The following is a 23,828-nucleotide window of genomic DNA, read 5'->3' as shown; positions in this document are numbered from 1 at the left end:
GTGTGCCTTTGTTCCCCTGGCCGGATGGACCAGCAGAAGTGATTCATGCACTAGTTAAAATCAAGAGTTGCTGGTACCTCCTGTTGTGAAATAGTTCTCTGTAAAGACACAAGCTGCCAGGAAAGGAGAAAGGTGTGTTCTCTGTTTTCACTGCACTTCCTTTGGATCTGGGCACTGTGGTGGGAGTCCTCGTGGGTGTGTGGTGTGCATGGTGAGAAGATGAGTGGGATACTGTGAGTATGTGGTAAATTCTGTGTGGGGAAGAGCCATGGGTTTGATGGTGGGCAGGCTGGGGCTGAGGTGCTGTCTGGGGGGAAGTTGTGAAACTGGAAGTGAAAGTCTGGAGGCTTTCTTGAGGGATTTTGTGAAATCGGAAGTGCCCGAGGTGTGGTGAAGGACTGTGCTGAAAGACTGAAGTGGCAGGTGGGGTGTGGAGCTGCACTGAAAGAGCTCCTGCCACCAGAATTATTCACTGGGGGCAGAACAAGCAGAGGCTGGGAAGTTATGGGTGCTGAGGTGTGAATTTTGGGTGGATCCTCCTCCAGGGAAGGTCGGATGAAAATATAGGGACTAAATACGGTGATGAATTTTGTTGGGAGAGGCTGTGGGTCAGGAGAGGACAGTGTGGTGATGGGTGTGTTATGGTTGGGCAGGGACAATAGGGATGAGCAGCTGTGCTGATGGAGGTTGCAAAACCATCAGCAAAGGTGTTTTGGGAAAGGAATGAAAATTTCTCTGTGTAACCCCGAGCAGCAGTAAAGCATCATCTTCATGGGCTGTGAAACCAGAGCATCTCAGGGACATGGGTAGGAAACATCAATGCAAGAGGCAAGGGGTGGGTTTGTGTGGACAAAACTGGCTGGAAAGAGGAGAATTAGTAAAATAAAAATTGTTTCCATGACACTGTGAAGAGGGGAAGGGGAAGTGGTTCAGTTATCACACACACATGATGTTCTCCCCTGAAGAGCGATTGGCTGGTGTGTGTCATGCTGGCTTTTTAAAGTGTCTGATTAGCCCAGCACTGCAGTATTGACACAAGGACCTTGTCTGGACCCTATGCCACAGAATTCAGGGGACAATATTGCCCAGTAGATCCACACCAGGCAGCTGCTGCAAAGCCATCACTGAAATTCAAAGGAACCCACAAGAAGGTGAGAAATTCCTAGATGGATCTTTGCCATTGCACTCTAATGCTTTCTCTCAGGCTCTTGGGGAAATGGTGAGGGGAAGGGGGGAAAACCAAAAACAGTGGAGGAAAGGAGAAGATCAAATATTCTCCTGCTGGTTAGAAATTTACTGTAGGTCAGATCATTGTTGTGATCATTTTCAAGGTAAGAAGAACTTCGTTCCAGGGATGCTTTTCCATGAACAAGTGCTATTGGATTGCTCTAAATACACCTCTGTAATATAAATGTCATTATTTAGAGACCTGCATTACAGCAGCATAACTTTTTGTCCTTAGTCTAAGTGGTTTTGCAGGCAGGTTTTGCAGGTAAACCTGGTTAATTCCAAGACAGAAAAAGACCACCTGGACTCAGGCTGCTGCTGTTTGAGGAGAACTTTCACTAGTTAGTTTTATTAAGGAAGTAGATTCATGTCTGGAATGTGTCCTGGAGACAAGAATTCAGTCTTTCCAAGGGAATACAATGGCACTCAAATGTTCATGACCTCTCCAGATGGACTGGAAACTTGCTTCAGATTTGCACAGATATCTTGTGGCAGAGAGAGCAGTGCCTTGGGTCTTCTAAAGGCCAGGAAACCACCTTAACCACCGGGTCTTCCGCTGTCCTTGCAGCAGGGTTGCTGCCAAGAGTTTGATGCTGCTTCAACTAATTTCTGCTGTGAACCAAAATCTGATGATTTGTGGCCACCCCAGATGAGGGTGGAACAGCCACAAGGCTGGGCCCTAAAGTCTTGAGGTTAGACCTGAGGTCCCATAAGAGCTGAGGATGGGATCATCCACCACTATCTAACAGTGTGGTGCAGTGGCAGAAGTTCCCTGCTTTCAGTCAATCCTGAAGGAAATCACAGAATCCTGGAATGGTTTGGGTTAGAAGGGACCTTAAAGATCATTGCATTCCAGCCCCCTGCCATGGGCAGGGACACCTTCTACTGGAAGAGGTTGCTCCAGGCCCTGTCCAACCTGGCCTTGAAATTCCCTGCATCATGCATTTCTCTTGCCTCTGTCCATGCAAAACTATGGTCATTGTGTCTGGAGTGCTAGGATGAAACAACAGTGATTCAATCTGTCACATTTTTTGTTTTTGGAAGTCTGTATCCATGTGTTTTACAAAGAGAGAACAGAGGATTCGTGCTAGTTAGATGGTTCAGTGACATAGTTCCCAGTAATCCCTGTTTTGGCTTGTTCTTCTTTTTAACCCATCTCTCATGACGCTTCTCTGCCTACCATGTCCAAATTAGCAGCTGGCTGAGAGAGAGGGAGCAAAAACACCACAGTATGTGTTCTTATCAGAGAAAAGAAAAAAAAAGGCGTCAAACCTATTTTTCTACTTTTTCTTATTACCAAGGTTCTCATTCAGATCTCAGTACCATGGGGGAGGAAACAGTGAACTGCCTCAGGGAATGGGGTGAATTATCAGACCCATAAGTCCAGTCTCCTGTGAGGATGAGATATTTTGTGGTTTCTTACATATGGTTCTTACAGTTTCTGAGGAAGGGCTGACTGTGCCAGACCAAAATGTTTATTGTCTGTACATAGGACCAAAGAGAACAAACCAACCACATTAAGTGGCAAATTAATATCTTAATTAAAATAGAAATCAGTCATCAATATAAAAAAACTACCAGCTTTCTATAGAATGAAATGTTTCCATAGAATCATAGAATCACAGAGTGATTTAGGTTGGAAGGGACCTTAAAGCTCATCCAGTTCCAACCCCCTGCCATGGGCAGGGACACCTTCCACTAGACCAGGTACTTCCTACCATGTTTTCTGGGCATGCACATAGGACTGAACTCAACCAGTTTTTACACTAATTAAACATGTATTTTGGCTGCCTGGAGCCTTCACACTTCTGACAAGATTTTTGTCCCACCTAATCCTATCTCCACAGAACAATTATCCCCGAGTTGTTAACACTGACTTCTGTTTGGCTTTAAACTGACATTGGGTGGGTTTAGGTGGGATATTGGGAAGAAATTCTTCCTGTGAGGGTGGTGAGGCCCTGGCACAGGTTGCTCAGAGGGAGTCTGGAAGACCTGTCCTGGAGGTGTTTAAGGCCAGGTTGGACAGGGCTTGGAGCAACCTGGTCTAGTGGGAGGTGTCCCTGCCCATGGCAGGGGGTGGAACTGGATGAGCTTTAAGGTCCAAATTCTAGCTACAAAGACCTGGAACAAAACCAGGAACACCACTAGGTCACCATGATGGAAAGTCACCCTGAAGTTACCACCTCTGCCCTTTCTTTTTCCAGGTGTGTCTGGAATCACCCATTATGAGTTCCACAGCCACACCAATCTTCCTTCCAGCCACAACCACCCAGGCCCTTGGGACTAACCAGAGCGGGGCTGTGGGACAACAGGAGCCATCCTATGCTGTCTTGAAGTTCATGGAGAGCTTCTGCCTCATCAGCTCTGCCTGTGGGATGGTGGGGAACGCCCTGGTCCTGTGGTACCTGGGCTTCCGCATCCGCAGGAACCACTTCACAGTCTACATCCTGAACCTGGCAGCCGCCGACTTTGGGTACCTGCTCTGCATCGCCATCGAGACCGTCCAGTACCTGATGCAGTTCAACGTGGGGGTGCAGTTTGGGATATTCCTCTTCCTGGATCTCTCCATGTATGGGACCGGCCTGTACCTACTGACAGTCATCAGCATCGAGCGGTGCCTGTCTGTGCTCTCTCCAATCTGGTGCCGGGCCCACCGCCCCAAACACTTGTCTGCCATCATCTCCGGCCTGCTCTGGGCTCTGTCCCTGCTGCTGAACACACTGGGGTACATTCTGTGCACCATCCGCCCCTCTCCCAAGCTCTGCCAGAGCCTGCTCATCACCATCGGGACCTTCGACTTCCTCATCTGCGCACCCCTCATGCTGCTCTTCAGCCTCACTCTCTTCCTCAGGGTCAAGTGCAGCTCCCAGCACTTCCAGACGGGCCGGCTCTTCACCATCATCATGCTCACCATCCTCCTCTTCCTCATCTTTGCCGTGCCCCTCAGCATCCTCATCCTCTTCGACTTCCTGGGCTACAAATTTCTCTACTCCCCAGAGATTGGCTTTGTGCTGTCCTGTGTCAACAGCACCCTCAACCCTGTCATTTACTTCCTGGTGGGAAGCTACAGGGATCGGAGATTCAAGCTCACCCTTGGGCTGGCATTCCAGAGGGCCTTTGAAGAGTCAGGGGACGACAAAGATGAGCGGGAAACCAGGGACTCAGTAACTATGTCCTCCTAAAAGCCTGGTCTAGAGACAAGAGTGGGCAGAGTTGAAGAACTCCAAGGTTTTGGGGAAGGTTCATTGCACCTGACCTTCAGTATCCTCACTGTAGATAGTTCAGCTGATTAAATGAGTTCTGTCCATGATCAGTGAAATCACACAAGGACCTGGACCACAGAATTTTCTTGAGCTGTATTTGGACCACAAGTGACTATTAAAGAACATTAATTTGATAAGGTGAAATGTCTTGGTGTCTGAATTTCCTCAAAGGAATCTTGCTTAGAATTTGCACTTCACTCAATAAATCCCTGTCATTCCTAAGTGCGTGAATTCTCAGTCACTTTTCACTCGGATCGCTGAAGATGAGATGAGAAACAACCTTCCTCCTGTTGAAATCAAACATAAAACTCCTGCAAGAAGGAGGAATTTATCCCACTTAATTTTAAATACCCATATCTGAGCACCCTTTTGCAGCTCAGAGAGCCATTCTGGGCTTCCTAATGTGAACATGTCAAAGAGTGACGTTATTTTAATTTCTTCCAGCCCTGGACAGACTTTCTGCATTTAACTAAAGTGTGAATTGCTTGTTGTTTCTTCCTTGAAAAGGACAGATAAGAATCCATGGCTTTTAAATCTCCTTTACCAATAAAAATAATTTCAAGATTAGGGAAAAAAATACAGGAAACAGAAAAAGGTAAATAAATAACATGAATTGGAACAAATTACTCTATAGACCCAATCCCTTGAGGTACAAGATGGGATTATTCGTCCTATAAAACTACCTAATATTTATTCTTTGAACCAAAATTGTTAGGAAAAGGAAACATAGGTAATTTTCTTTGAAAAACCTTCACTCCTTTATCTGGAATTGTTTTCCTAAAGGAAAGCTTCTTTTTTCTATTATTTTTTACATTTTTTTCTGTTTCTTTACCTTTTTATTTATTTGAAAAGCATCACTTAAAAGAATTAATGATTCACCCTAATGCCTGTAGTTGCTTTTTGTTTCCTGTTTTGAGCTCCTGAAAGCTGAAATTTGAGTCCCATTTCTACTATTCTCTAATTTTTAATGCTATTTTTCCATAATGTACATACAGGTGATTCAGAATTTTTTCCCTTGGGATCTCTTGGGACCTCTCACAAAGAAGCTGTTTTTAAATCACCTTAAAATGAAGAAGGAATGAGCCCATAAAGTCCAATTTCTTCTGAACACAGACCAAATTTTAGGGCACTGACTTGCAGTCTTCTCTGAGTAGAGGAAATGACTAATGGAAAGAAACTTTGGAAGATAAATAGGATAGAAAATATCCTCCTTCACTGACAGATATTCCGGGGTTATATAGATTTTTTCTGTGCTGGTAATTATATTAATATTAGCACACACTTAATTGCTTTGTTTTATTGTTCTGTGTTCTTAATTGATGAATCTCATGAATATTTGGCAATATGATTTTCTCCATCTTCTTATCCATTATGGCTATTCTGGAGCTTCCTTAGGATGTCTTTCCGTCATAGCTGTGCTTTGCACTAGGGAGGGATCTGAGAAGAACCAGAAATCCTCATTGCACAATATGTATGGGAGGAAATAAGACTTGAATTACTGTCAATGACAGAACTAAATATAAGGCAAATTGTAATTAAAATAAACAGAGGGTAAAATGAAGAGAGAAAATGGGGACTGGACCAGACAAATAGCTTTTTATTTAATGCACAGGAAGAACTCGACTGAGCCCAAGGAGACAGAGTTTATTCCCTGGGAATGGGGCAGTAAGGGTCATTCCAGGGGAATACAGCCAGGGAACAGGACTGAGCCCAGATACCCTGGCTCTGAGCCACGTGCCCTCAAGCCCCCACACTTCTGGCTGTCTGTGAGGTGCCACATCTCCAGGTCACCTCACCAGCAGTGCCTTACAGAGAGGTCACCTCCACCACAGTGTCCCAACACACGTGGCTCCTCTCCTCATTCCCTGCTTTCTCTTCAAAGGCACGTCGGAGCGCAACTTTGACAGAGCAATGGAAGCGGCACTGTCGGCAGCTCCCCACCAGGACATAAATCACAGGGTTCAGGCAGCAGTCCAGCAATGCCAGCAGCAAAGAGGTGTTGTCAGGGAATATTTCATCAGAATTGAGAATATTGAGGAAAATCTCTAGGCAGAAAGGAATGCCAAGAGCGAAGAAGACAATGACTTCGATCAGGACGGCAACATAGAGCCTCCCTGGGTGTTGTCTCTGGGAGCCACAGTGGAGCTTGGTGAACAGGAACAGGTTGGAAACCAACATCAAGACTGACAAAATCATGGAAAACACCAGGGCTACATCTGATAGAACTTCCTCAGAGTCTTTGGTTGACGTGAAGTAGAGCAAGGAGACAAAAACCCCGGCGAGGGCCCAGAGTGTCCCGCTCACGATGCCCGACAGGTGCCTGGGGCGGTGGCAGCGGTACCAGATGGGGAAGAGGACGGACACACAGCGCTCCACACTGAGGGCTGTCAGCAGCCCCAGGCTGCTCAGGTCAAACACGTGGCACAGAAATCCAACCACAAATACAAAATCTGCATAGAGAGGAGCAAAATGAAGCAAAGAAGTACAAAATACTTTTAAGGTCAAAAAGGCTAATAGAATCAGGAAATACAGGAGGATGAGGGAGAAGTCAGCAACAGCCAGGTTTAGGATGTAGACAGTGAAAGGGCTCTGCTTCATGTGGAAACCCAGGAACCACATGACCATCCCATTCCCCACCAGCCCACAGAGGGAAATCCCCAGGCAGACACCCCCAAAGACAATCAGTTTGTACGAAATGATCGAGCAAGTATCGTTGATAAATTCCTCAATGTCCAGAGATCCATAAGTCATGTTCAGAGTGAGGTTTCTTGTGTCAGTCTCCTCCATGGCGAATGACCCTGCTCCAGGTGGCCGCCTTCTCCCTTTCCCACCACCTCCTAGGAGAGACAGGGAACCAGAAGGGAACGAGGGCCATCAGTATTCCCAGCACCCACCACCTGTCCCCATGCTCCCATGTCAGACCCAGGAAGAACCTCATTGCCCTGCTGTGCCCAGGACAGGCTCCCACCCCTCCAGCCCTGTCCCTGGGCAGGAGACGTCTCCCACCTGTCCATCCCTGCACTCCTACCTCCTGGTGCTCCTGGGAACAGGGCTGTCACAGGAGCCCTGGCACATGGGACCTCCAGGCCTGCCAGGAGAGCAGGTCTGGTGGTGGCTGCTGGAACCACCCGCTGTGCTTCAGCCTCATCCCTTTTGCCAGGGGTGCAGATCTTCAGCCAGAGATCACATCCCCTGGTCAGGAGCCTCCCCTCACAATCTCTCCACATCGGTGACAGTTTCCCCTCACATGTCCTGTGTGCGGAGATCTTGTCAGTAGGAGTTGACCACGTCACCCCCTTCCTCTCCCCCTACCATTCTCCATCATGTAAGGGGCTTCTGGCTTTCTCTGTGTGTGCCTGCTGGTCCATCTGTCAATGCAGCAGGGGATATAAATCATTCTCAGGGATGGAGGGCGAGAGAGATGAGCCAGACACCTTCAAGAGTGAGCAGTCACTGATGTGTAGACATGCAACAGCACAAGGGCTTTGCTCGGTGCCTCTAATGACATGTAACTGGTGCTCAAAACCTCTCCCAGCTTTCTTCTGGGATACGCTTCCAGGACCTGCACCTGTCTGTAGATCTGTCTCCATCCCCCACTCATTCAGGGACTTTCAGCCTATGCCTTGTTTCAAGTCTGCCTCTGGCCCCAACTCCTGCAGCTCCAGGCTGGACACCCTGGAGAGACTGTAGACCTTGGTCATTAACAAGGATGTCCTTGGAGGACACGGGTCTTGGGGATGACATGGCTAGGATATAACTCCAAAGGAGACAGAAAACACATGGAAGAGGGAGAGAAAATATGCAAAACAATGCACAGTCCCTGTCCTGTGAAAGGTTGAGATTGTGAGGCAGGAACCCCCTGGAGATAAGAGCACATTGGCAGCACCATGTACCCCACAAAAAGTAATCTCAGAGGAGACACATGTCTGACAGGGGTATGATTAGAGGCAGTGGGCAAAGCCCTCGTACTGTTCTGTGTCTGGGCACTGGTGATTTCACACAGCAAGTGGAGGCAAGGCCAGTGCTTGGCCCCACAGGCTCATCAGAGGACAGTTTTGACCCAGGATTCTCAGCACCTGGAAGGACAAAATATTATCTATGCTCTCCCCTCCTTCTCCATAGCTTTAAATTCATTTATATGGCATTTAAAATTATAGAGTCCTAGTGCCTGTATTAATGGGGTCATAATAGATCAGCACCTCCTGCTGTAGAACGAGGGATGGAGAGGAAGGGGGTGACGTGGTCAACTCCTACTGACAAGATCTCCGCACACAGGACATGTGAGGGGAAACTGTCACCGATGTGGAGAGATTGTGAGGGGAGGCTCCTGACCAGGGGATGTGATCTCTGGCTGAAGATCTGCACCCCTGGCAAAAGGGATGAGGCTGAAGCACAGCGGGTGGTTCCAGCAGCCACCACCAGACCTGCTCTCCTGGCAGGCCTGGAGGTCCCATGTGCCAGGGCTCCTGTGACAGCCCTGTTCCCAGGAGCACCAGGAGGTAGGAGTGCAGGGATGGACAGGTGGGAGACGTCTCCTGCCCAGGGACAGGGCTGGAGGGGTGGGAGCCTGTCCTGGGCACAGCAGGGCAATGAGGTTCTTCCTGGGTCTGACATGGGAGCATGGGGACAGGTGGTGGGTGCTGGGAATACTGATGGCCCTCGTTCCCTTCTGGTTCCCTGTCTCTCCTAGGAGGTGGTGGGAAAGGGAGAAGGTGGCCACCTGGAGCAGGGTCATTCGCCATGGAGGAGACTGACACAAGAAACCTCACTCTGAACATGACTTATGGATCTCTGGACATTGAGGAATTTATCAACGATACTTGCTCGATCATTTCGTACAAACTGATTGTCTTTGGGGGTGTCTGCCTGGGGATTTCCCTCTGTGGGCTGGTGGGGAATGGGATGGTCATATGGTTCCTGGGTTTCCACATGAAGCAGAGCCCTTTCACTGTCTACATCCTAAACCTGGCTGTTGCTGACTTCTCCCTCATTCTCATGTTTTTCCTGATTCTAGTGTTTTTTTTTATCTTAGTAACATTTTGTACTTCTTTGATTGAACTTGCTCCTCTCTATGCAGATTTTGTATTTGTGGTTGGATTTCTGTGCCACGTGTTTGACCTGAGCAGCCTGGGGCTGCTGACAGCCCTCAGTGTGGAGCGCTGTGTGTCCGTCCTCTTCCCCATCTGGTACCGCTGCCACCGCCCCAGGCACCTGTCGGGCATCGTGAGCGGGACACTCTGGGCCCTCGCCGGGGTTTTTGTCTCCTTGCTCTATGTCACCTACACCTTCAGTGAACACTCTGGGGAAGTTCTTCCAGGTGTAGTCCTGGCGTTTTCAGTGATTTTGTCAGTCTTGATGTTGGTTTCCAACCTGTTCCTGATCACCAAGCTCCTCTGTGGCTCCCAGAGACGACACCCAGGGAGGCTCTATGTTGCCATCCTGCTCAACATCATTGTCTTCTTCGCTTTCGGCATTCCTTTCTGCATGGATGTTTTCCTCAATCTTCCCAGTTCAGGGGATTTATTCCCTGAAAATGACATCCCTCTGCTGCTGGCATTGCTGGACTGCTGCCTGAACCCTGTGATTTATGTCCTGGTGGGGAGCTGCCGGCGGCGCCGCTTCCATCACTCCGTCAAAGTTGCACTCCGACGTGCCTTTGAAGAGAAAGCAGGGAATGAGGAGAGGAGCCACGTGTGTTGGGACACTGTGGTGGAGGTGACCTCTCTGTAAGGCACTGCTGGTGAGGTGACCTGGAGATGTGGCACCTCACAGACAGCCAGAAGTGTGGGGGCTTGAGGGCACGTGGCTCAGAGCCAGGGTATCTGGGCTCGGTCCTGTTCCCTGGCTGTATTCCCCTGGAATGACCCTTACTGCCCCATTCCCAGGGAATAAACTCTGTCTCCTTGGGCTCAGCAGATGAGTTTCATGGTGTTTTGTGGATCTCTTGGCTGGAGAGGGTGTGTCATAGTAAACCCTGGGGATATATCCAGCGCAGGACAGCGTTCATTTCACAGGTCTCTTAGGGGCTGACACCTCTAGATGGCAGGAGAGGGGTTGGGATCGCACGGAACACCCTTCCCTTTCTGTCCCAAGAGCAGATCGGCAGAGCCGGCTCTGCATCCCCGACTTTTGGGAAAGGAAACAACCCTACGCCAGGCAGGGCTGCAGATCTGGGGAAGGAACTACAACATTCCCTTGCACTTTAAGTGGGACTTTATCTGATTCTTTAATTCCAGAACTGAATCATTCTGAGTAAAGTGTAGATTCACTAGTGCTGGGAAATTACAAGAGGTATGTTCCTGGTACTCATGTTCACATCAGTAAGTTGTTGCCCATGGGAATCTGTGGATGATCCATCCCTGGAAGTGTTCCAGGCCAGGTTGGGCAGGGCTTGGAGCAACCTGGTCTAGTGGAAGATGTCCCTGCCCATGACAGGGGGTTGGAACTGGATGTGTTTTAAGGTCCCTTCCAACCCAAACCACTCTGTCATTCTGTGAGATAACACAGAGCAGCTGAGAATGTCTGATGCCAAATATCACCTCTCTGATGCCAGAGAGCGGCACAGCTGGCAAATACCAGCTCTGGCACAGACCACAAAGCCCTCTCCAGACTCGGCTCCCAACCATGCCGCGAAGCAAGGCAGGGCATCACTGGATCAGACGGGCTTGGCAAGCTACACACACTAATTCCTGTGCTCTCTCTGCTCGTACCAATTCCACTGAACACACCTTTGCACCCATGACCAAAAAGAGCTTGAAATATGGAAATTCACAGAAGCAGATGCTTGGACCACTGAAATTTTTAGAAATTAGGGGGGTTACACTGCTATTCTGCAGAATGGGGTCATCCTTTAATTCCCTGGCATCAATATGAAGAGGAAGCCAATTTGCCACTTCCATCCTAAACCTGGCCACCCTCAGGAGGACCTGAACAGCAACTCTGCACAGTGGCTTTAATGACTAATCAAAATCCTGGTTGTACCAATCTTTCTGACTTTGTTACTACTGCTGAATAAAATTTGTATTTCTTTCTTGTTTGTTTCCAACATGGTCACTCTGACCCTGAAATTTGTTAAATAAACAGCGTCTGGGCTTTGCTGCAGAGCTTGTCACTGGTGAACAGAGCAAGGCTGACTCAGCATCAGAAAATGGTTCATTTCCTCTATTTCTTCTCATTCTAAAGCCTCTAAAGCCTATCCTTCAGATACTTATTTCAGAAAGGGCTGACAGACATGGAGGGGAGAGAGAAGCAGGGAAAGCGCTGCCACTGCCCCTCTACCCAGAGAATTCCTGAGCCAGGCTACAGGGATTGAGTCCTCATGGCCTCAACAGGCTCTTTTCCATGAAAGGTCCAGTCTTCCTTTTCCTTCCTTCTCCCTGTATCCTCTTTCACATAGAAAATCTCACCTTTGCTGAGTCTTCAGGCAGAGCTCATTTAATTTTAACCCTCCTTCTTTTTTTTTTCCCAGATGAGGAACAGAGTCTCCAGAAGTGGAGCCAGCCCTCAGGTCATGGTTGTGACACTCTGTTCAAGCTAAAACCATCCACACAGCCCAGAGAAAAGTGGGAGGATCCGCAGGAGGCAGTTCCAGCCCCAAATCCTTGTGTGCAGACAGGCCACATGATGTGCAGACCAAACTCAGTGTGCAGCAGGAGCGATGTACTTTTGGGGAGAACCTTCCAGAGGGGATCCCAAACACACATTCCTACTGCCCCTGATAACAAAGCTGAATGTGAAGTCTCCACATAGTATCCCCATGTGTCAGGACCTGCTGGTCAGGAATTGTCCAGGAATTGTTCTGCACTGCTGTGCCAAGATATTCACCTACACTCTGTTTTTAAGCAGACACACCAAAAAAACCCCACTGGCAGGAACTCTGAACCTTGGTGACTTGGTTTTAATAGTCCACAGGGTAGAGAAGCTCAGTTTTGAGACAGGGAAAGCTCAGACCTGTTGAATAGGAAAGATTCAAAGCAGATTTCAAAGCAACAAGTTTCATGAGTGTCCCTGCGTATGGTGGGGGGTTTGGAACTCAATGATCTGTAAAATTCCTCCCAGTCCGAACCACTCTGTGATGATTATTCATCACATCATCCAGCATCCACCCCAGGCAGGAGTTCCCCTGCCACCCACCACGTTTCCTTGTGCTGCAGTTAATTCCACTCAGCTACAGCTAGACCCACATCAGTATTGCCCCAGGGCACGTCCATCCCCAGAGCATCTCAGAATCATAGAATTGGGGTGGCAGGGGTTTAAACAGTTGGTTTAGGGTGGATATTAGGAAAAGTTTCTTTACCAGAAGGTGATCAGGCACTGGAACAGGGTCCCCAGGGACCCTGACGGAGCTCAAGGAGCATTTGGACACACTCTCAGGCACATGGTGGGATTGTTGGGGTTGTCCTGTAGAGGGCCAGGAGTTGGACTCAATGATCCTCATGGGTCCTTTCCAACTCAGGATATTTTATGATTCTATTTTATGATGATTTCATTTTATGATGATTCCATTTTATGATGATTCCACTGTGTTGTCTCTATTTTGAGGCTCTGACACATCTTCAAAAGTCCTCTGGAAGGCAGCACTAACAGAGAGTGTGAACTTCTTTGCACAGCTCCCAGCCAAGAAGTAAATAAGAGGGTGGACGCTGCTGTTGGCACAGGCGAGCGGGAGGGAGGCGCTGAGGACAAAGACAGAAAAATCAAACACCCTGAGCAAGAGCCAGTACCCAAAATCAGCAGTGGAGAAGGGGAAGAAGATGACAGCCAGAAGGACCACAGCACAGAGCTTCCTTGGAGGATGTTTCCATGAGCAGCATAGGAAAACAAGCAGGGTTAGACCAGAGCAGATCAGGGTGAGCACCGATAAGAGGTAGCTCAGGACAAAGGCGATGAGTGCTGAAGGGTGGGAGTAGAGGGTCATGGTGAGCAGGAAGGAGAGGACCCAGAGCAGGGCACACAGGAGCACTGGGAAGTGCTGAGAGTGGTGGCAGGGACAGTGGGACATGGGGAGGACAGACAGAGCTGTCACAGCACTGAAGGCTGTCAGCAGGTAGACACTGGCAGTGAAGGCAAACAAGATGATGATGTTCAGCACAGTTGTCACTCCCTGTGAGCCCAGCTCATGACAGAGGCTCTCTGGGACGTAATATATCCCCAGAGTGATGGTGATGGAGAGGAGGAAGGTGAAGTCAGCGATGGCCAGGTTGAGGATGAAGATGGTGACGGGGTTCCTGTGGATGTGGAAACCAAGGAGCCAGAGAACAGCCCCATTCCCAACCATCCCACAGAGGCAGATGAGGAGTGTGACAGGGACTTTGCTCAAGTGGTTGCTTTCACAGTCGGTCCAGTTGTAGGGGTTGTCCTCACTCCAGTTCCTGTTAGATGCCATCCCACTGGATTGGCTCCAGCAATCGGGGCTGGCTCTTTCCGTGGCAGAGGATGTATCCATTGTGACACCTCTGCTGCTTCTCCTTCCCCTCACACAGCTGGACGGGGGAGAAACAGAGACACCTTAGCAACACTCTGTCCACCACATGTGGCTTTTCCCATCTTGTCCCATGCCCCAACTTCCACATGGGGGAGTACAGAGAGAGGTAAGGGACAGGACAAATGGAAAATAGGATGTGGGATGTGGATATGAACATGCCTGGCACAAAAGCCAGGGATATGCCTCCTTCCTGAATTTGGACAGGACAGATCTGGAGGAGGAAAATAATTGAAGAAGGACATCTTTGGAGATATCAAAGAATGAGAGGCTTTGGGGTGTGTCTGATCTGGATTCTTAGGTCTCTAATATTGTAGTTGATATCACTGACCTGCTGGGTTCCTTCAGCAGGACACTCATTTCAGTATCCCCCCTCCCCCCCACCTTTTCCCATAATATTTATAGGTCTTAATACCCTAAAGACTGCTATTCCCTGATCAGATTTGGTGAAAATTGATGACCAGGTTCCACACCAGTGGGGGGGGATGACACTGATTAAGCTGAAAAAACCCACCCAGAAGAGTCTGACCTTCTTTCCTCTCGCAGCCCGAAGAATTCCACTGGAGCAGACGCGCTGCGGTCTCACATCATCTCACACGCGCCAGCTGCTGTCCCTGGAATGGGATCTCCACGAGTTTTGCTGGAATTATCACTTGGAAAATGGGAGCGAAGCCTTCCTGGTGAGTCTGAGCAGCGTCTGGCATGGGGTCTGTCCCTGGTCCTTTCACATCCCCCTTTTCTCAGTGTTGACTCATGTTCTCGAGGGCTCTTGCAAAGGGGGAACTATTCCCCCGCCTGTGACGGTAGAAGGGTTCTGGTTCTAATCTACTCTTGGCTTTGTACAGGAAATGACTAACAAAAGAGAGCCTCAGAAAAGAGACCTATGGGAAAAGAATTTGTCTCCGTGTCAGGTTCCTCTTTCCTTTTAAAGCAACCCCAATCTCAAAATATGATCTTTGAACTGGCTGAATTTTTCTCCTCCCATTCCAGGGGTGGATCTTTAGGACCCTGCACTACAAACTTGCTGGGAAACTTCGATTTCTGCTTCAAATCTGATTTTGCCTCTTGTATACCACAAACTCAGTGATACTTGACCTGTGCCACACAGTTTCCAAGAGGATTCTGCTTTGTGTGTCAAGGAGCTCGTGGAATAATAAAGTCTGGGCATGAGATGCAGCATGGGCAGATGGCAGAGGGATGATTCAGGATTTCAGGAATAGAAGATGGGTGAATCAATGCTGCTTGCCTGGCTTTAGCCATTGGGAAGTTACAGGGCTCGTCTAAGTTGTCTTCCACACTCCCTTTGGAGTCATTCAGCACCCAAATTTAATTCCATGGAATTTCTAGAAAGCTGGAGTGAGGTGAGATGATTCCCACCCAGACATGCATCTGGGAGCAGAGATATTCCTGCTGAGAACTGGCATGTGTGAGGACCCAAGGACCAGAACTGCCTCCTCTCTTCCTTGCTGATGCTGTGTTTGTGTCCAAAACTGGAATCCAAATCTCACATCCTCTCACCAAGCTGACCCTTTACAGTGCAAACAGGTCATGATACAGTATCTAAAGGTCCTCCAAGAGACAAAGACACTGACAGAGAGGGGGTTTAGATTGGATATTGGGAAAAAATTATTCCCTGTGAGACTGGCACTGAAACAGGTTGCCCAGAGAAACTGTGGCTGCCCCATCAAGTCCTGTGCTTGATTAAAGAACAGAATTCCCCAAGATCTCTCATCTTCTGCTTCCCTGAACAACGTCCTGAGCATGTTCTCTAGAAATCTGGATTTCCCACACGAGATTTACAAACATCAGTTGTTTATTTATGTGAAGGTCAGGTTTGTATATGTACAAAGGAAATCACCATGTGCAAATATTATGGCTCTGGTAGCAGCATGGGGAAGCTGATATCTCATCTGGCAGGAAAAGCTCAGCCTCCTAGAGGATTCCTCCTGTACTTCTCAGCCTCTATTTCTGTCTCTTCTGGGTCTTGTAGTTTGTTCCATGGGCTTCTCCACCCCCAGTACAGAATTTCTCTTTCCCACAGCTGTCAGACCCTCTTTGCCAGTCTGTCTGACCCCAGAGTGCTGGTCAACACAGCACTTTCCTCTTTTCCCATCCCTTCCTGCCTCCCCAGTCAAACCCCCTTGGAGGTTTAAGGTTGGTCCCTTGGAGGATGAAGATTTGGCTGCTGGATGATGGTGCCAGCAGCACTTGGATTTTCTCTCCATCCCTGTGGCACAGGAGAACACTGAGCCAGAGGGAGCTGAAAACATAATTTCTGTCCCTCACCATCATCTCCTCTGGTCTGGGGGCTTTTGAGGATCAAGGTGGTGAGAACAGGAGCACAGATGAGACAGGACTTTCTGGGCCACATCATTTCAGTGTGATGAACTAATTGGCAGCATGAGACTGTCACAACTGTGACTTTAGAAATATGCACAGGCAGCTCATGAGCCAGAAAGGGAAGGAACTGCAGTCCCCAGTAAATTACATGAAAAAAAATTTATTATAATAATTTAAATATAAATTTGAGGTGGGAACCAGCCCTGCCCCCAGAAATCTCAAGTATGCCCTTGTCCTGGGGATGCTCAACTCATCCAGACAGGCAAAGGTTCTGCTCCCACTGTGCAGAGGTAGGGTTGCCTCTCTTCTAGTGCCAGCTGGCACCCACAGGGATTTAGGCAGCAGTTCCCACCACAGGGGTCTCACCCACCTCTTGGGAATCAGCCCTGTCCTCAAAGACCCTCTGTAGAGCCACTTTGACAGATCCCCTGAGCCGGGGCTTCCCGTAGCTCCCAACCAGGACATAAATAATGGGGTTGATGCCGCTGTTGACAGAGGCGAGCAACAGGCAGATCTCAAAGACAAGGTTAGTGTAGACAAAGAAGTTGAGGAAAATCTGTATGCTGAGTGGGACACCAAAAAGGAGGAAGGAGAAGACAGTGAGGAAGATGGCGACATAGAGCCTCAGGGAGTGGTGCTGCCAAGAGCTCCGCCTGAGCTTGATGAAGACGATCACGTTGGAAACAACCATAAGAGGAGTCAAAACACAGAAACTGAGGAAGCACAAGGTTCCCAGAACCACCCAGCAGTGCTCAGAGTGCCCCAGGTCACACACGAAGTACACTAGCCCAGCCAGTACGCAGGCAAGCGCCCACAGCAGGCTGCACACCACGGGGGACAGGAGCCTCGGGCGGTGGCACCGGCACCAGAAGGGCCAGAGGACACCCACGCACCTCTCCACACTGATGGCTGTGAGCAGGTACAGGCTGGTGCTGTACGTGAGCAGGACCATGGAGTGGAACAGCGGCAGCGCCCGTGGCACCTCCGCGCGGGAGCGGCTGAGCATGGGCATGTGGTACATGAGGAGGAAGGCCGAGGTGCAGAGCAGGAAGCAGGTGTCAGCCAGGGCCAGGTTCAGCAGGTAGGCACTGAAGGGGTTCCTGCGGACACGGAAGCCCAGGAGCCAGAGGATGGCCCCGTTGCCCAGCAGCCCGCACAGGCAGGTGAGCAGGGTGAGGCCGCCCGTGAGCAGCTCCGGGATGTGCTCCACAAAGCACCCAGTGCCATTGTGTCCATCCCCGTAGTCCAGGCTCTCTGTGGGAGTTGGGAACACTGAAAGCCAGTCGTGGGTCATGTGGCTGGGGTGCTGGTCCATCTTCCTTGTGCTCACCTGGGGACCCGCAAGAGATGAAGGCAAAATTAGGGACTTTAGGGTGTCCAGTACCTGCACTTTGGTAATTCAGTGTTCCCCATCCTCCAAGGGCTTCAACATCTGCAACTCAGAGAACATCAACACTGGGAAGAGGGGAGTAGGGAAGGGAAGCAAGAGAAATAGGGACTGGAGGGAAAATTCTGGGCCCAGGGTGGCAGGAAATAGACAGGGAAGGTTTGGGAAGGTTTGGGAAGGTTTGGGAAGGTGTGGGAAGGGAAGGTTTGGGAAGGTTTGGGAAGGGAAAGGAAGGGAAAGGAAGGGAAGGAAAGGGAAGGGAAACAGGAGAAATGGAAAGGATCAAAGAAATCAAGAGAAAGGGAGGGACATGGTGGCAGAAGACAGACAGAGAGCTGAAACGGGAGTAGAGAGAGAAAGGAAAGGCATCCAGAGCCATTTGCCCTTTATGAGTAGAAAAGGGCTGAGGAGAAGAATGGGAAGAATGGAAAGATGGAGGAAGAGCAGATGTGAGCCCAGACCCGTCTCACCAGTCACAGAGGTTACAGAGAGAGCACAGTCCTTGCACAGCCTTGGTGTCCCAACGCTGCAGACTCCAGTCCCCTCTGCCAGCGCTGCACATGAAACTTCACAAGGCTGACATGCCCAAATTGTCTCAGGCAAGATCTGGCCACCAGCACCACTGTGAATCCATGCTGAGGGCCTTCAGCAGTCCGTGCTCTGGCTCCCCACCTCTCCCTCAGGAGTGACCCCTGGGTGTGAGCAAGGGTTGGGTCCTGGGTGTGAGCTGTGCTCCCAGCCAGGGCTGGGTCATCCCTCTGAGAGCAGGGGAAGTGTCCTGCCCGAGTGCCACCCCACGGGACGGGCGTCGCAGCCCCGTTTGCTGGTTCCTTCAAACACTTCCTCTTTGCAAACCTGGCGTCACGTTGAGCACAGAATTTTCATCTTCCTCCTCATTTGCTTCTCCTCTGTGCCTGGTGGCAACATCCCTGAGGTGTGTTCGTGGAATCCTGGAATAGTTTGGGCTGGGAGGGACCTTAAGGACCATCCAGTTCCAACCCCCTGCCATGGACAGGGACAGGTTCCACTATCCCAGGTTGCTCCAAGCCCTGTCCAACCTGGCCTTGAACACTTCCAGGGATGGGGCAGCCACAGCTTCTCTGGACAACCTATGCCAGGGTCTCACCACCCTCAAGGGAAGAATTTCTTCCCATTATTCAGTATAGACCCACCCTCAGGTGTAAAGCCATTCCCCCTTGTCCTGTCACTCCATATCCCTCTCCATCTCTTTCTCAGTTGGTGGGGAAAGTAAAGCCTGCAGCCATTAAGCAATATTACCCAAATGTTTGTGAATAATGTTAAATATTTGTTTAAAATTATGTTAATGTGAAGAGTAAATAATGAATAGTAATTAATAAACACTACTAATAGTAATTAATAATATTAATAGTAAATCCTAAAGTGCAGGTGGTAAATAATAAACTGTGGGTGGTAGGTAATAAACAGTACATAGTAAAGTAGGGAATAAATAGTAAACAATAGATGATAAGTAATAAATAGCAATAAGTAATAAACAGTAAATACAAAGAGCGAATAACAAATCTGAGAGGAGTGGCCTTAAAGGGAAAGATAGATTTAGATTGGATATTAGGAAGAAATTCTTCCCTGTGAGAGCCTGGCACACATTTCCCAGAGAAGCTGTGGCTGCCCCATCCCTGGAAGTGTTCAAGGCCAGGTTCAATGGGGCTTAGAGTAACCTGATCTAGTGGAAGGTGTCCCTGCTCATGGCAGGGGGTGGAACTGGATGAACTTTAAGGTTCCTTCCAATGCAAACTATTCCAAGATCCTATGATACTATGAAAAATGACTCTACAATCCCAACACATTAAAGATCCAGCCTAACTGGATTCTCACTTCCTATGAACTTTATCAGGTAAAAGAGAGGCTCAGCAATAACAAAAGGCACAGAAGACATTCCTGCCATCCCCGGACTAACGTCTCCATCTGCTCCACTAAACCTCCCTGGAATAAAAATGACCATCTCTTTATGAACCCCGTGTACTGATTTGAAATGACAGTGATGTTTCCAGCTGGCCTCCACATTTGCAGCAGGGAATTCCCAAGTCTCCAGCCAGTTGTGATGTGTTTATCTCATTTCCCAGCTGAGTGGCTGGAGGGAGGTGGGTGGAAGCACATGCTGAGCTGAAAGAGGGGTTGAGATCAGCTTGAAAAAGAGGCCGTGCCAGTGCAACTCAGAATGACTCAGCCTTTAACTATTTATTTAGCCTTAAAATAAAAAACAAACAGACAAAAATCCCTAAAAAGTACCTTGGTGTCAACACACAGTGATCTCTTTGGGAACAAACATGTAACTTGGAAGATATCACCTGTCTGCACATACAGCAAGTGGCAAGACAGCTGGAGGAGTTAATTTCTGGAAGCTTAAAATACCTGAGGGATCAGTGGGTGGATTCATTCAGAAATCCTCTGGGTGCTGCTGATGCACAGTGAGATAGATAGATAAAGATATAGACAGATATAGATAGAAATAGATATAGATGATAGATATAGATAGATATACAGATATAGATATAGATATAGATTAGATATAGAGATAGAGATAGAGATAGAGATAGAGATAGAGATAGAGATAGAGATAGAGATAGAGATAGATAGAGATAGAGATAGAGATAGAGATAGAGATAGAGATAGATATGCACCTCTTCTATGGAAAGGCTGAGAGAGTTGGGGTTGTGCAGCCTAGAGAAGGCTCCAGGAAGACCTTAGAGCATTTTCCACTGCCTAAAGGGGCTCCAAGAGAGCTGGAGAGGGACTTTGGGCAAGGGCCTGGAGTTACAAGACTAGGGGGAATGGTTTCACACTGACAGAAGGTGGGTTTACATGGGTTATTGGGAAGAAATTCTTTGCTGAGAGGGTGGTGAGGCCCTGGCACAGGTTGCCCAGAGAAGCTGTGGCTGCCCCATCCCTGGAAGTGTTCAAGGCCAGGTTGGACAGGGCTTGGAGCAACCTGGGCCAGTGGAAGGTGTCCCTGCTACCAAAGGGGTGGGATCAGGTAAGAACAACCACAAGTGCTCCCAAACCTGAGGGGTAGGAGGATGTGCTGCTGGTGAAGGGCTGGGATGGGGATCACAGCACCCCAAAATCTGGTCTCCAATAGCTTTCATTGCATCACTAAAGGTATTAGCAGTAATTAATCTGGGCTGTAAGTGCTCATAACCTGGTTGCAAACAACTGCTTGCTGCCCTTCACTTGGGCTGTCAGGGCCTGTGTTAGAATGGCAAAAACTGGAATTCTTGGCTCCAGTTTGCAGGTATGTTCCCTTGGGCCCAGAGGAGGTTTTGGCAATGATCCCAGTGCTCTTTCCGGAATGAGAGTTGCTTCTGAGAAGTACCCAGCTGCCTCTCCAGTGCTGCCAGTACTGCCAGCACTGCCAGCATTCCAGCCCCACCAGAATCCCTCTGCTGCCAGAGAGGTGGTGACCCCCCAGGGATGCTGAGATTTGGAGAAAAATGAGGAATGGCCAAAACCTGGGTGGAGAGGGAATGCAGTTGGAGAACAGGAAGTTCTCGGGGAGGGGGGGGAGTGTTTTTGATCAGGAGTAAACGAGGAGCCATTCACAAAATTCTTCCTGGGGAGCTTTTGGCAGAAGCCACTTCCTTTGTGGCAAAAAAAAAAAAAACGAAACAAGATAAATAACTCCAAGGAAGTGCAGCTCTGACGCAGCCGAAGTTACAAAAACATTTCCAACTCCCCCGTGTCCCCACCGCTCCTGAGGGAACAACACCAGGACAGGACACGGAGAGGAGTCAGAGGGGACCTCCTGGTGATCCAGAGGCTTTCTTCTTCATGTAACTGTCCTGGGAGGATCTGCTCTAGGATATGGATCCAAAAGGAGCATGAGATGCCAAGAAGCGCCGCTGATCTGGACAGACAACCCTCGCCTGCTGCTTCCCACAGCGAACAGTTAAGTGGAATGTTTCCCTTCTTCCCTATCCCACCTTCCTCTCCTCTACATCCACAACCTGCGGCTCTGTTCCTCCCACTCTCTCCTGGTGACCACAGTGCTCTCCTCAGGTCCTCCCTCTACTTGCCTCCTGCATGTCCTGTGAACATCCTAGCCCTCCCACCCCCCTCTCCCACCCACCTCTCCCACCCTCTAATGTCCTCCAGCTCCTTCCCCAGCACATCCCACTTCTCTGCTCTGAATCCTTCCCAGGGCAGAGAGCTGGTGAGGAGCCACATGGTTCATCCCTGGATTCTCCAATCTCTAACTCTTACCCACTCTAACCACAGCCAGGGACCAGGTCCCACCACCTACCCGGTGTCCATCCATGGAGATGAGCCAGACATCCCCACCTCCCACCTCACCCGCTGAAGGCGATGATCCATGTGAGATAGACGTCACCGACATGGCCATAGATGGTGTCACCCTGCTTATTGGCCTCTGTGGGCTGGTGGGGAATGGGGCTGTCCTCTGGCTCCTCGGCTTCCACATCCGCAGGAACCCCATCACCGTCTACATCCTCAACCTGGCCGTAGCTGATTTCACCTTCCTCCTCTTCGTCATCACCTCATCCCTCCTCTACATGGTGGACAATGCCTCCTGCTCCACTGTCGTGTCCCTGAGGTACCTGAGGTCGTTCCTCCTGCTGTCACTGTTCTCCCACAACATGGGGCTGTACCTGCTGACAGCCATCAGCATCGAGAGGTGTGGGTCCATCCTCTGCCCGCTCTGGTACCGCTGCCACCGCCCCCAGCACCTGTCAGGGGTGATGTGCACCCTGCTCTGGGTCCTCTCTGTCGCTGTCATTGCCACGGTGACTTCCCTATGCCTGACACACAAGGATGAGCTTTGCCAGATGTCTCTCATCTCCATGTATATCCTCAACCTCCTCATCTTTGCTCCGCCCATGGTCATTTCCAGCACAGTCCTCTTCATTAAGGTCAAATGTGGCTCCCAGCAGCAGCAACCCAGGAGGCTTCACATCATTATCTTCCTCACTGTCCTCTTCTTCCTCATCTTCGCTCTTCCCCTCAGCCTCTCGAATTTCCTGCAGCAGCTCAGCTACACTGTCGTGTCCTCCCAGGTTGTTTTCCTGCTCGCCTGTATCCACAGCAGCATCAAACCCCTCACTTACTTCTTGATGGGGAGCTGCTGGAGGCGCTGCTCCCTGGTGTCCCTCCGGGTCTCCTTCCAGAGGGTCTTTGAGGAGACAGAAGAGAACACTGCCTGCAGCAATGGTGCCGTCATGGACACGGTGGTCCCAGCCTGTTGAAGGACCCTGGGATGGTGGCTGAGGGTTTCCCTGAGTCACCAGATTAATAAATATCCACATATTTCCCCCAGTGTCACCCTCCCGCAGTGTAATCCCTCCGGAAATGGGAGCAGGCACATTGCCAAGGGCAGTGTGGGAGGGATGCTCTGCAGGGAGCATGTTGGAGCACGGCTTTCTCCTCCCTCCCAGGTCCTAGAATGCTATTCCTCCAAAGGAATCATACCCCACAGGGCTGTGATCCCAAAAATCCCCCCGGTACGTGATTCCTGCGTCCCACTGTGGTCTGAAATCAATAAACAGCTTCGTGAACCCTGAGCTTGCCGCTTTCCTCTGGCTCCTACTGCCAGCCGGGAATGTGGGTAGAGGGAGGGGACACACACATGGACGGAGAGGACATACTCATGGCTTGTGCTCCCTGGAGCACAAATGACCCCCACAGTCCATAGCTGGGACTGCACGGGCACAGCCGGCATGGACAGGATGGCCCAGGGGTTCCATGTTCCCCCCCTCGGCTGCTCTGTGAGTGTCACAGCAAAGATCTCCCCAAATATCTTTTATTTTTAATTTTATGAGCCAGGTGTAAATGTAAAGGACTCTTTTCCTTGGGAAATTCTCCCCCTCTACCCTGGCTTCAGCTTCGCCTTCAGCAGACTCGGATGGTGCAAAGGGAGGGGGAGTTCGCGGTTCCCAGCCCGGCTACCCCCTTCCAGGAGCAGAGTGACAGTGTGTTTGTCACCACGGGCTCCACGGGGCATTACCCACCTCCCCTGTGGCTTTGCCGAGGTCGCCAGCCCCGCCCAAACCCACACCTTCCCAGCACATCTCACTTTCCCTCCAGCCCCACCACATCCCACACCTTCCCACTACGTCCCACACCTTCGCAAGAGCCCCCA

The 23,828-nt window shown here is 49.7% G+C and overlaps 4 protein-coding genes across 4 annotated transcripts; 2 read left to right on the top strand and 2 right to left on the bottom strand.

Moving 5' to 3' along the window:
• The first annotated feature begins 318 nt into the window (after nt 1-318).
• LOC103756614 (proto-oncogene Mas) lies at nt 319-4,764 on the top strand. The gene is made up of 2 exons (XM_008922670.2): nt 319-1,151; nt 3,432-4,764. Exon 2 carries the CDS (start codon nt 3,453-3,455, stop codon nt 4,407-4,409), a length of 957 nt encoding a protein of 318 aa, XP_008920918.1. The 5' UTR covers nt 319-1,151; nt 3,432-3,452; the 3' UTR covers nt 4,410-4,764.
• A 1,532-nt stretch (nt 4,765-6,296) lies between these two features.
• LOC103756617 lies at nt 6,297-14,755 on the bottom strand. Its single transcript, XM_008922673.4, has 4 exons — nt 14,486-14,755; nt 12,999-13,972; nt 7,519-7,578; nt 6,297-7,327 (listed from the first exon to the last, which is right to left on the bottom strand). The coding sequence occupies exons 2-4, from the start codon at nt 13,933-13,935 to the stop codon at nt 6,297-6,299; spliced, it is 2,028 nt and encodes a 675-aa protein (XP_008920921.3). The 5' UTR covers nt 13,936-13,972; nt 14,486-14,755.
• A 1,890-nt stretch (nt 14,756-16,645) lies between these two features.
• Nucleotides 16,646-17,626, bottom strand: LOC103756618 (proto-oncogene Mas). The gene has a single exon (XM_008922674.2). The coding sequence runs from the start codon at nt 17,624-17,626 to the stop codon at nt 16,646-16,648; it is 981 nt and encodes a 326-aa protein (XP_008920922.2).
• A 3,743-nt stretch (nt 17,627-21,369) lies between these two features.
• Nucleotides 21,370-23,250, top strand: LOC103756619 (mas-related G-protein coupled receptor member H). The gene is made up of 2 exons (XM_008922675.3): nt 21,370-21,622; nt 21,953-23,250. The coding sequence occupies exons 1-2, from the start codon at nt 21,556-21,558 to the stop codon at nt 22,933-22,935; spliced, it is 1,050 nt and encodes a 349-aa protein (XP_008920923.2). The 5' UTR covers nt 21,370-21,555; the 3' UTR covers nt 22,936-23,250.
• The last annotated feature ends 578 nt before the right edge of the window (nt 23,251-23,828 follow it).

This window comes from Manacus vitellinus, unplaced genomic scaffold (genome assembly GCF_001715985.3).
Source record: "Manacus vitellinus isolate BGI_N305 unplaced genomic scaffold, ASM171598v3 scaffold_57_pilon, whole genome shotgun sequence".
NCBI classification, from domain to species: Eukaryota; Metazoa; Chordata; class Aves; order Passeriformes; family Pipridae; genus Manacus; species Manacus vitellinus.
This window is presented reverse-complemented; position numbering and strand designations above follow the sequence as displayed.